This window comes from Copidosoma floridanum, unplaced genomic scaffold, assembly GCF_036245765.1.
Source record: "Copidosoma floridanum isolate Cflo_tuat_1 unplaced genomic scaffold, Cflo_Japanese_pri ptg000024l, whole genome shotgun sequence".
Classification (NCBI taxonomy): Eukaryota; Metazoa; Arthropoda; class Insecta; order Hymenoptera; family Encyrtidae; genus Copidosoma; species Copidosoma floridanum.
This window is the reverse complement of record NW_028321901.1, coordinates 13313037-13325957: the sequence shown is the minus strand read 5'-3', so window position 1 is coordinate 13325957 and position 12921 is coordinate 13313037. Positions and strand designations below refer to the sequence as shown.

Sequence of the window (12921 nt, the reverse complement as noted above, 5' to 3'; positions counted from 1 at the left end):
ATTTTTTCCTTTTCTGTTTTGTTTTATATGTGTACTAGTAATATAAAATAAAGTGATATAAAACTAATTGGAAAAGGAAATTAAATTATTATAAAATAATAAATAACAAATAAATAAATAAAAAAATAAATAATTATAAATCGACGGAAAGAGGAAGTGCAGGCCATCAGAATCAATAATTAGCGGAAAGAAAGGTAAGTTAATCTGGATATTATATTCAACACTCTACTTCTTCCTTCCTTTCAATTTTTCTTAAACAAACAAATAGTTGGACTATCTGCTGTCCCGCAGCCTGTGAAGGAGCGTGAGACTGTAGTCCACAGTTTTTAGTTTTTGATTTGAAGCTGAAAACAAACTTAAAAGACATTAAACGTTAGTTAACAATTAGTTTGCATAGTAATATCCATATTATCTTAGAAAAGGCAGATGAGCGAACTCAAATTGTACGAAATAGAATTTACAAAAAGTTCAAGGTTTGAGTTGACCAAGTCCGTCAAGGGCATGGTGCCACTACAAACGGTAACGTTGCTCGAAAATGCTTCGCGGAACCAGAAAAATTTGCTGAAGTTCTTGAACTAGATGAAACACTGGTGAAAATATTTCTCTCGTAATATCATTATTTAAAAGCAAGCAAGCACTAGTTCTGAGCAAAATGAGTACACTGTGTATTGAAACTTATAAAAAGTATAACGAATGTTATCCCTGGGCGAAAATGTGCCCCACATTACACAAATTGTTTGCTCATAGTTGTGAGATCGCGGAAAAGTTCCCTTTACCTTTAGCATGTTTTTCCAAAGATTGTAGTGAAAGCTGGCACAAGTATTATCGCAGAAATTGGACTGCACACGCGCGACAAATAAGCAGGAAGCTTAGAATTCTGGACGTTTTTAATAGGGCAGTTTACATGACAGACCTTATCATTTCATTAGAGTACATTGAACAAAGACAACGGCTAAACGCGAATCATAAAATCGTTCAAGACTTACGTGGATTCATGCGATCACAGTAAGTAAAAGCACTTTCTTCTTAAACTTGTAAATTTCAGTGTAATATTGAATAAATTTAAAGACAGTCAACAAGTAATGGATTGCAAAAATCAATACAGGCATAATATTATATATTACCATTGTTAAAAAATCATAATATCCTATTTTTCCATGTAAATGTAGTAATGACGTCGGAAACTCTAATAACAGTTGTATTATACGCTGACAAAAAAAAAGTTTACATGAAGAATTTGTCATTCTATGTGCAGTATCTTAAACTTGTTATATTTACTAAGTAAAACAATTATTTTATTTTTTAATCAAAAGTTAGATTCAATTGTACTAATTATTGAATTTAAACTAAACAATTTTATCTTGTTTCAAACCGAGAATACAGTTGCAATTCATTTACCGGCTTCTTAAAAATACTTTTAAACGTTTGTGTACATCATCACAAAACTTTAATGATATCTTACATTTGATTAAAATTACGTCTTGAATTGTAGAGTAGTAAATTATGACACTTTCTTGATCACTTTAATTACAAAAGTGATGAATACTTTTCAATAAAATGTTGCCACTTAGTACATCTTATATGGCTATTATTTAAAATATCTAATGTAAAGTAAAAAATGGACCGTTTTGTCTCTTTGCTATGGTATTAAAGCAATATTTTAGAATTTAGTATTACTCTGTTTAATGAATTTTAATACCCGTAATGGTGAGATGGACTGATTATTATGCGAATGTTATCAAAATAAATAATATAAATAATTTTTGCAAGGTTATTGGAGAATGAAATTATGTTAGAAATAAACGAAAATAGCCATATAAAGTATTTTCATGCAAAAGTATTATTCATGATAATTATTAACCGATGTCAATCATGAAATCATAAACATTTACAGGGAGAACGACGATGATATAAGTGACACAGAAACGGAATCCGATTAAGAGTAAAGCAAGCACGTAACTATTTAAAAGCATCCATCACATCATAGCAATTCATTGTTTCTCTATTATTATATGATTATAATTATCAAAGGCATCAACTTGATCAAGCTTCTTTATATTCCTGAGAAATCTAATATTAGGAGAATGAATAAAGAGAACAAGAAAGAATTTTCAAAACACGAAAAAAATTTCCAAATACCACACGAGTATATAAGTTAATTTTTTTTTTTATATCATTGAGTAATTATTTATCACTCCCGGCCACAACACTTACATTTCTGAAAACTTTTTGAAGAAAATAAATTTTTTTGGAATTATGCTTGATTTTGACAAAAAGTCACTTTTTAGACGCAATTTTGATACCTTATTTAAAAAAATGAAAAATATATGTAAAATAAATATAAAGGTATAATACCAGCTCCCTAAAACTTTTTTTCCAACAGAAAAAAAAAAAAAAAAAAATTAAATTGAAAAATTTCTGAAATAGTCCAAAATTTGTAGGTTAGGATCTCATTTTTTACATTTATCCTTAATTTTCTGTTATTCCTTGTCATCATACCTATAAGATCCCAAAACTTTCATGAAAAAATATTCTTTCTAAGAAAGTTTACATAGTTTTGAAACGAAAAATATCAGTTTATCCCACTGTGTGGCATCGACAACTCCAAAGTTCACCGCAGACCCAGAGCCTCCTACAGGACCTGATCAGTAGATCGAGCCATCCAATGCTAACGAGATAAGCAGAGCAGATAATCTCACCAGACCATTCCGATACAATTCAGAGGAATTAGGTCCCAATACAGCCACCCAGAGGTCCTGATAGGCCATACCAACGCTACAACTTGTAGCGTGGGCGATTATTTAAATTTCAATTTTTATGTCGCAATGAGAGTAAGACCTTAGGGGTAAGTGTCGCTCTCAATATTATTATTGTTTATTGGTTATTTTATGAGTTGTTAGTAGTGATGTAAATAAAAGATATTCATTACAGGAAAAAACCTTTCGGTAAAAAACCTGTTTTATTGTTCGTGTTAATATACAAGAATGTGATACAGTCATTAATAATAACCGATACAGCGATCGTTCTTGTGAGTATGTATGTGAATATGTGTATGTTGCATGAGGTGAAAATGTACCTTAAAGTCGTGAGCTTCGAAAGCTTCCCAAGGGGAAGAGTCTGGTTATGCGAGCTGGCGCTCGGCTTTCTCGGGTCTGCTGGCCAGGCAGGACCGCATTTTCGTCGCCACGAAATAATTTGAGTCTCGCGGGGAGACGATGTTGAAGTGTAGTGAGCACCCTCGTTTGATCTCGTTGGGAGACGGTAGAAACTTTTTCGTCGATGACGATGAGACGTCGAAGGAAAAAATATAACGATCCAAAGCTCTAGGTTAGATTGCTAATATCGTGACACGTCCGTTCTGTTCCAAAGCCCCAAGGAAAGTGAAGTTTAACGCGCAAAAAACAAAAAGTCTCGCAAGCCACCGATAGTTACTTTTTAATTAGCGATATATGATGATGAAGAAAATAAGACGCGCGTTTTGTTAAACATTTGCCGATCTTCAAAATTCAAAAATTTATACTGACCTATGAAACACAACTTATGATGTTGAAAATAAAGTGAAGTGTTGTAAAAACATATATGTAGTGGAAAGACAAATAAAGTAGTATAAGTGTGAGTTTGCATAAAACCGCTGACCTTCGTCAATCGAGAATGGATGAATGAATGATCACTAACATTTATATCGAGAGCGATATCTACTCCGACTCTTGTAGCTCTACCACTGCTTCACAAATTTATTACAAACTCTCTAAAACGAGGGGGATTTTTACCGTTCGGGGTATTATTTTACTAATAATTAATTATTAAAATAACTACTATTTATTAAATTCAATTGTTTTACATAAATTCGATTTTTAAATGTTGTGCGCGGCCCCAATTTTAAACTGTGCGCTTGATAGTACCGCCTACCGCTTGCTAGGTGGCAACTACTAATTTCTGGTGAACATTGTGAGTAAGAAAGTAGCTTCTAATATAGAAGAAAGGCTGCGTGGCTTCTCGAAATTATCCATCCGGATTATTTGATCGTAAGCCAAAGCTCGGTACTCGCTCGTTCGACAAGACCTACGTTACGGCAGTAGCTAGAGCACTGATTAACTTTAATAAAATACCAATATTTAGTTCTACGTGAAACTCAGTGTGTTGACTCTTACTTTATCCACTCTGGCCATCATTGTCTGCATTATGTGCTGCGAGTGACTGCCATACCACCCACCAGTGGCACACATTGTTGGATTTCATCATTTTTCGTTTCAAAATCAATAACTTTCGAAGGAAAGGAGATAACTCTATTTTTTTTTTTTTTTTGTAGATAATTGAATAGAGAATAGTGGAAAAATATAGAAATTGTGTTAAAAAACTTTTTCTTTTTAGAAAAACTCGTAAAACTTTTTTATAAATCGAGCAATGAGGTACTGCAATATCACAGAGAAACACAGCTTTATCAATTAATACTGCCGTTATCTAAGTTTTCAGTTATATTCGGTACTTTTAAGAGGGAAACAGTCTTCTTTGACAAGAATTATCAACATAACCTCAAAATATTCTCTTACATAACCAAATTTTCTGTTGCTATATCGTAAAATGGATTCTAACAATATGTTTTTTATTTTATTGAACTATTACAGTCAACATTTGTTACCTAAATGGCGAACATAGTTAATAAATAGAAAAACAAGTTTTTAACCTGCAATATCACCATGATTACGTTTTATTTTTAATTTACACGGTTAATATCGGAAAAAATTGATTTTCCATGCGTTTATTGCATGAAAATCTTTCAGTGACAATAACACTAGTTAAATGTATAAAAACTTATGTCAACATAACCTCATTACACAAAAACGAAATTTTACATAACCTACAAACTTTCCGATATACGTTTTTGTTAATCTATTACTTCTTTACCAATTGTATATAACACGTCTACAATAAAATGTACACCTAAATTGATTGTCTAGGTCTCAATCTCTGCATTATATAATAATTACTGTCCAGAACTGGGGAAAGAGAGTGTCTAGCCTCAACATTTTTACGATTTCGTTTTATTATTTAGCCGTATACTTGTTTTGAAGAACATTTCTTGCTTTTCGTTGTAGTTTGAAGTAAAAATAATAACTGATAGAAAGGTAAAGGATACATCTTACTTACTACGTCATTTAATTATAATTTATCATTTGAACTTTTGTTTGCTTGAAAAATAAAACTATCATAATACATAGGCAATCTTATGTTGCTTTGTTTTAGATGTAAAAATCTAAACAACGATTACATTCTACAAAATTCCAAAAATTATTTGCAAGTAAATAATGTAGTAAGGAAAGATTATTTTATTTGGTTGTCTTTTTTAATCAAAAAGATTTTTGTTTAAAATTTATCTATAGGAGTGATAACCAAAAAATTCTCTCCTTATTTGAAAACTATTGTCGATAATATAATGTATTAAAAATATCTCATCAGTATATTCAATAATAAAAAATAAAATAAAATTCAATCTTTTCATATATATTGATACAAATTTATATAGATTTATGAAGTATATTGTATTAGTTAGAACAAATTTTTTAAGGTTACATACATTACTATTTTGTATTTTGAATCTCATGGTTATTATTTTATGTTCGATTTGTGGGGGGTTGAATTACGAAGCCTGCAAGGTCGCAAAGCCCTATTGGTATATATTTTATATATTTTTCGTATCTGCCACGGTTAATCCAGAAAATACTCTGAGGGACATTCGGTATCCATTGAAAAACACCTTTAATTGAAAAAGTTAACCACAACGGAAGTATAATTTCTGGCGTGCTAGCAAGAAAAATTCTCCATCAAATAGAATTAGATTTCCGTGTGATACTGTATTCCGTACTATAATTGCACGGCTTGCTCCTAACTGCTTCTAACCTGTGTAAATAAAATAGAATAAGGATAGGACGTTATTGTTATTATTACTATTTTTTTTTTAAAAGTACCTGTTTTTTTTTACTTGCATGTTTGACCTTATTTAAAATGTATAAATTTAATAGCTCATAAAAAATTTTTATCAAGTAAATATCTAATTTTATTTATTTATTTTTTTCCATATTTTTTAAAGGAGCAAAGATCCAATTACATAGAAATAAGAAGAAAATGTGAGAATACTGCATAAAACAGTCTAATTGCCGATAAAAATATTTGTAAAAATATAGGCTTCAGTATTTATTATAACTAGAGTGTAAAAAATATAAAAACATGTATTTAACACTTAATCATTAAAATTAATAAGAGTTAATTAACAAAATTAATACGTAGGAATTGACGTCGTTGATACTATAGCTAGCAATAATCAGTTAATAAAAAGCACTGTAAAAAATGCTGTAGTAAAATCACTAGCGGATGGTAACTTTTTTCACTATCCTGAGCATAGTGATTATGATATCTGATAGCGAAAACTATGTCTTGAGCATCGTAATTTCACTAGCAATGTATTGATATTACTATCCGCTATTAAAATTAATATGCTCAGCATAGGTAACAGTGAGACCTATGCTCAGCATATTAATTTTACTAGCTGCATGATAAATACAATTGGCTATTTAAATTACAAGACGATGGAGATTCTACGTTCCAAGAGTGAAAATACGTTTAACATCCCTCGGAAAAATACGAGATAATAGTAATATGGCGCTCCAAAGGTAAAAGTATATTGATCCAAATTACACGAGATAGTAAAAGTAATATCTATAGTATTGAAGTTACATACAGCTATTACTCTTTATGGGGGTAAGGGAATCTCGCATTGACTACATTAATGTACATGTATATTTCTACCTAATTTACGGTTCGTGCTTCGCGCTCTCGCACTATAATCAATAATTGTGATAAGGATTAAAAGTAAATTTATCATCAGTGCTCTTACAAGTTTGTAATCAGTAAGTATTAGGTATATTGTATGTATAGCGAAAGCATTCTGGAAAGTAAACACTTTTCAGGTTATGTATCATTTCATGACATCGTGGATATACACCTTAGTAGACCAATAGCTAATTATTTCGGATCTCTACAAATCATTACGTGTCTCAATTGTGTGTGAAGATGTGTCTGTAATGTGAAGAAATAAGAACATAACCCTTTTAGTGAACATGGAACTATGAACAGTACGATAGTGCTTCTCATATCCAAGATATGAATTTTACGCTTGGGATGGTAAAATTACTACACGATCGCAAAAAATTTCTGAAGATCTCGGCTTCGCTGAAAATTACTATCTTGACATTTAATTTTACTATCCGGGAAAAACATTTTACGAACTGATAGTAAAATCCCTATGCTAAGCATAGGTCTTTACTTTACGTATGCTGAGCATAGTGATTTTACTAGAGCATTTTTCATAGTGAGGAACTAGTTTGAATGCAAGAAGGTGCAAAGGTTTACCCTAAAGATATTTATACTAGAGAGTATAAGGAGATTTTTAATAAATGAGTTCCAAAGATGTCTTAGACAAGCAATAGGTGAATCGTATGAATGAAGAATTTGTAGTATGAGTCTGTTCTACCAGTGTGGAAGGGTACCTTAAGCTGTCACGTAGGATTCTGGAAGAAAATAATCGCTCTGGACAATGTATAAAGTTAATTTAAAGTCTAAAGACAAACAAGAATCGTAATAGATGCAGAGTGGTTTAGTGTGAAAAAGTGAGAAATAATAAAAAAAAATTGTCATAATTATTTCCTGTATGATGCATAGGTAAAGAAAGCTGTTTTGAAAGATGCTAGTTAAAGAGCACTATGCAGTATATTTTGGAAATGATATAGTTTTTTCTTAAGTATAACGGGACTAGACTATGGATACATATGTAAGCTGAATAGGCATAATGGTTTAAAAAAGTACATTATGAATGTAGATTTGAAAAAAAAATTTTAATCTATTACAAATAAAAATTTGTTTCGTACATTTTTAAAAATGGTACAGTTACTAATTGTTTGAAGTGTACCTCAGTTTAATTAATTATCTTCTATCAAGAAGACAGTCACTTATTCTTTAAATGTAAGTTTTTATACTTCATTAGAATTATTTTCCTCCCTGCATTACATTATTCTATTTAATACGTTAGAAAAAATCTTAAATTATTTTTAGTATTTCTTCCGATTGAATAAAGCCTAATGAAAGCAGCCTAGCATATGTCGGAAGGTTGCACAAAAATTATATATTTTTTGTATATTCTTCTTACCATAGCTCTTAAAGATAAAAATATTATTTATATATAATAAAATGTTTATTTTTCTTGCATTGATGCTATGACAGTTAATGACTCATTATTTGTAGTTTTTCGTGAAAGGGCCCTTTCTGTTGCGAGCTAAGCTTAACCCCCAAGCTATGATTAATGAATATTTATTTATTTACAAATAATTTGTTACTTGTACAATAAATAACTGGTTATACAATTTTCTCATTTTTTTTTAAATTTTCAATAATGAAAGAAATATTTCGAATTGTATCGAAACAATAATTGATTTTTATTTTGTTTCATTCTTTCACAATTTTTCCATTTGTGATTAAGGGAATTTTTCAGCTAAAGGACGTTCATCGCAGTTAGTAGCGTTAATATATATAGCAATACTGGCAATTGTTTTTCTCATATGGATGTCCTTACATACATGATTTTACGCATACTTGACCTTTTTTTTTATATTATTAAAAAGAAAGAAAAAAAGACAAAACTTGTGAATCTATTTAAAAATTCAATAGAAGATTTCTACAGATCATATAAATACAATTTTGCGTGATTTTTCCATAAAGTTACATGTTACATTGCCATTTGTTTTAAACTAAACATATAAAAAAAGGGTACATTTAAATAATCTGCAATTTTTTGTGACTATTTCTTTTGCTTTTTCTAATGTAAGTTTGACGTTTAAATAATATCTGTAAAAAAAACCTGTGTAAAAAACGTCATGAAGGGACATGCACTGGCATGTAATACTACCATATTAAAGAAAGCGGTATTACAGAATGCTTTTCCTTAACCTTTTAGATACAAATATATTCCGGGTATTAAATTTGGACTAGGAAGACGTGTAAAGTACAAATTGAGCGTATGTGACAGATGTGAGCGTGACCTTCGAGATGTAGGCCTACATGTTGTTTATATTGTATTGTGCCTTAACGTGTTATATTTTACATATTTCTTCCTAAGTGTAAGTAATGAATGTATGAACGGAGAACAGTTTCTAGGAAACACTTAGAAACGGAATACATGACAATACATAAATCATCAGTTAATAACAAATGTACATGACACGCTTAACGAACCAGTTTAGTATAAGTAAATGCTCTGCTTGCCACATGTAACAATGATATTAAGAATAAGATTTGAACACTGTTTTTAGATGTTTTAGTGTTAGTTATATTTATAGAATTCATGACACATTTTTGACATGAAGTACAATAAAAGAACGCATTGTCTAAAATAAATAAATTTTCATTTCTTACTCTCTTCTTGACAGATACGATGCACCATGTTAACAAAAAAGATTAAAATCATCGTAAACTGTTTGCTGTTACGCTACAACTATTTAGCATTTTATTGTGTTAAGGAAGCTTATTATTTAGGCTTCAATATTTTCTAATTTTGAATTATGTTTGATTTTAGGTAATGTGTATTTGATTGGCTGTACAAATTCAGGAAAATCGACTCTCTTTAATGCATTGCTACATTCAGATTTTTGCAAAGCCCAAGCCGTTGATTTGACACAATTTGCAACAACTTCTCATTGGCCTGGAACTACATTAAACTTATTAAAGTTCCCTATTTTTAAACCAACAAGTCAAAGAATTTTTGAAAGAATGAAAAGATTATTGAGTGATAGAAAAAAAGATACTATAGATAATCAATTAAAATACGAAGAATTCAGAATTACCGGTAAAATAGAATTAACGACACTGAAAAGTACGGTATTGTTTATATTTTTCTAGTTTGATCGCTGAAAAATAATTTGTGTTTACTATAATCTAGTCTAATGCTAGTACTAATAATTTTGTGTATGTAACTATCCTGAACTCATTTAATATTTTTTGACTGCATTGCAATAACAAAGTTTATAAGTCTATTTTGAAAACAATGTTACAATAAGAGATTGAAGTTTAACAAAATGATACTTAGGCCTCCAATGTAATTTCTTATTATTGAGATTCATTGTTGCTGATGTTGATTTGCTTATTATAAAGTTGGATTTTCTTGCATGGTACCACTTTTTACCTAATTGCCGTATTAACACGTCGCCGATGTTTCTACTAGACTTCAAGCTCAAGATTCATTTCAACCTTCTGCATAGACAAGTATTAAGGCTGTTCAGGATTATTTGTCTTTTTCGGCTTGTTTATTTCAGTTTTCTGAAATTACTTGTCCGCCTGTTTTACTGCTTAAAATTAAGCATAAAATGGTTCACGATATTCGTACTACTCCTTAACCAACGGTGGTAAGTAAAGTACGCTGATTAAGTCCCGAAAAATGAAATATTGCCCATAAAAAGTTCAACGATATACTTTGGTCCGGCACAACTCGTTGATTCGAAGGCTCTTAGTCATTACCTTTACATCTAGCACCGAAAAGCGATTCGACTTGGCCTCTTGGTGTTTTGAATGCTCCAATTATTCCGGATTGTGACCCTAAGTCACGATGTCACTTACTCTATTAATGGTTGTACAGAGTTTTAAAAAATTGACCTTTGAAAGGCGTATTAATAATTTCCAGTTTCTGAAGGAGATATTTTAAAAAAAGCTATAATTACTCCATTGGGCATTTTTTAATTTCTGTTCATGACGTTTGGTCTTAGAATTGCTAGTCGAGCCTTGCAAATGTTTGTAGACTAGATTTTATGTGGTTTATAGTTTCGTTTTGTATACTGCAAGGTGTAGGTGCGCACAAGCGCGACCTGAGTCATGTGGGACCTCTTGCTCTCCTTTTCCTTTCTTTTCAAAAGGGGGAATTGCGCAATTTGTAAGTGCGTAGGTTGGCTGCAGGTACACCGCCGAAAAAAAAAAAGGCAAAGTGGGAAGCAAAGGAAAAGGGGTCGAGGCTGAGCCGAGGAGAGTGAGTTAGTCACGGGACGCCCGAGCGGAATCAAGTAAATCGGGAGCCGAGCATCGGAAAGGAGTGAGTAGGAGCTACCCGTCGGAGAGCGAGGCGGTGAGTCCAGCACTCACACGATCGAGGGGGTAATCCTTGGCCCATGGTTGTCTAATAATCAACCAAGTGGTGCCCTTCGATCTGCTTAGCTCGAACGACGGAGCCTTCCTTGGTTTTTTGTATAACATCTTGTTTGTTGTTCTCCTTTTTTTTTCTTTCTTGTTTAAGTTACCGGCTTGCAATTGTTTTTTCTCTGCGTTTTCCGTGTGATTCTTGCTCCGTGTCCTATTTTTCCGTTAATGCGCTCATTAGCTGTGTGTCTCTACGCCCGTGTGGTTACGATCTGACGATTATTTTGTGTGCGTTCCTTAATTTAGTAAGTCTGCTCGATTTTTTTATTCTTAGGGCCGCTGTGCTTTGTAATTGCGTTATAATATTTTGTTTTTTGAATCGCCGAACCGGCCAAGAAGATAGTGTCGGCCTTGTTTAATTTTTTGTTAAGACCTTAAGTGATTTTTCTTTTGTTTGTTTACGAATATATGAAAAGCACCGACACGTTAGAGCGCCTGGTTATTCTATAAGGATCTAATTTCCAGGAGTAAAAACGTAAACGTGGCGTGTGTTGGATTTGATTTTCTTTTTGTTCTTGTGTCGCACAGACGTCGTCACGCTCTTATTCATTATTTTCTTTTGGTTGATTCAACGAGCAGTGGCGCTGACCTTGTACGTATTGCTTTAGTATACGCCGGATCATAACAATATCAAGTTCACCTTACAGTCGTTGTCATACGCGAATAGTTTATACTTAAATTCTCGGAACTCACCTCCGACGACTATTGTTATTTTCTTTTGCGTTCGGCCATGCGACTTACTCGAAACTAGTCCCACGCCGTATTTACTCTATCATTTGCATTTCTGCGTAATCTTCTTTTTTTTTGCGTGTAGGTACATTTTTTTACCGCACTATATTATGCGTTACTGGCCATATGCCACTTGTTTTTCTCCAGCGCGGCAATTTTGTTAACTGGCCGTTATGTTTTGATATTTGTATGCGATATATTCGAATGATGAATTAACACACATTGTTGCTATTATTTTTGTTATTTTTATAATAAATCAAATTTCAATCGTATTTATTCCTTTTTGTTGTGGTACTGTATGTAAACCTCTGTCCTTACCACCTACACTACTTTCTCATATAAAAGAGACCCTTTCAATACATAGATGATATTATCATTTACGACCTATTCCAGCATCAAGGCATTGTTAACCTGGAGTATTTGTTCTTAAAAAGTAATAAAATTTGCAGTTATATATGAGTTTTCGTTTCCATTTCTACAGTGCTTACACTCGTTGTCAAATGCACATCGTGTTCCGGCAAAAAAATTTAACAAAAGAATACAGTTTTTTATAGTTTGTATGTTATCGCTCAATTTCTATACGTTTTAATCTTGAAAATATTTGCGCAAACGTCATTATAATCATATACACATGTATTGAAACTTTTAAAAGCCATACTAATTTATTTTCATTTGAATATGACATAAATGTATACAAATCAGTACATTATTTATTATGAATAATACATTTGTCAGCATTAATAAAAAAAAAATTTATAACAATCAGGTTATGTATAAAAATCATCTAAAGAATTATGATATCGTTGATTGCATATTAATCATTTTTTTCAACAAAAACATATTTCTATTTCGCACTTTTTTGTGGAACTACAATGTATATATCCTTGTCCTCTAACAACTGATTTTTGTGAATTAGCAGATCGTAACAAAATCGTTTTATCTGGTACTTAATTTATCTTCAGA

At 31.6% G+C, this 12921-nt stretch overlaps 1 protein-coding gene across 4 annotated transcripts in view; it reads left to right on the top strand.

Annotated features, from left to right (window-relative positions):
* The window catches only part of LOC106636386 (nitric oxide-associated protein 1), a 218220-nt gene that overhangs the window by 104809 nt on the left and 100490 nt on the right, over nucleotides 1-12921 (top strand). For 3 of the 4 annotated variants that reach the window (XM_089595026.1, XM_089595024.1, XM_089595027.1), the window contains one exon: nucleotides 9623-9919. In XM_089595026.1, coding sequence (XP_089451152.1) covers nucleotides 9623-9919 — 297 coding nt within the window. The remainder of the gene's footprint in view (nucleotides 1-9622; nucleotides 9920-12921) is intronic. The other variant, XM_089595025.1, reaches the window with a different exon arrangement.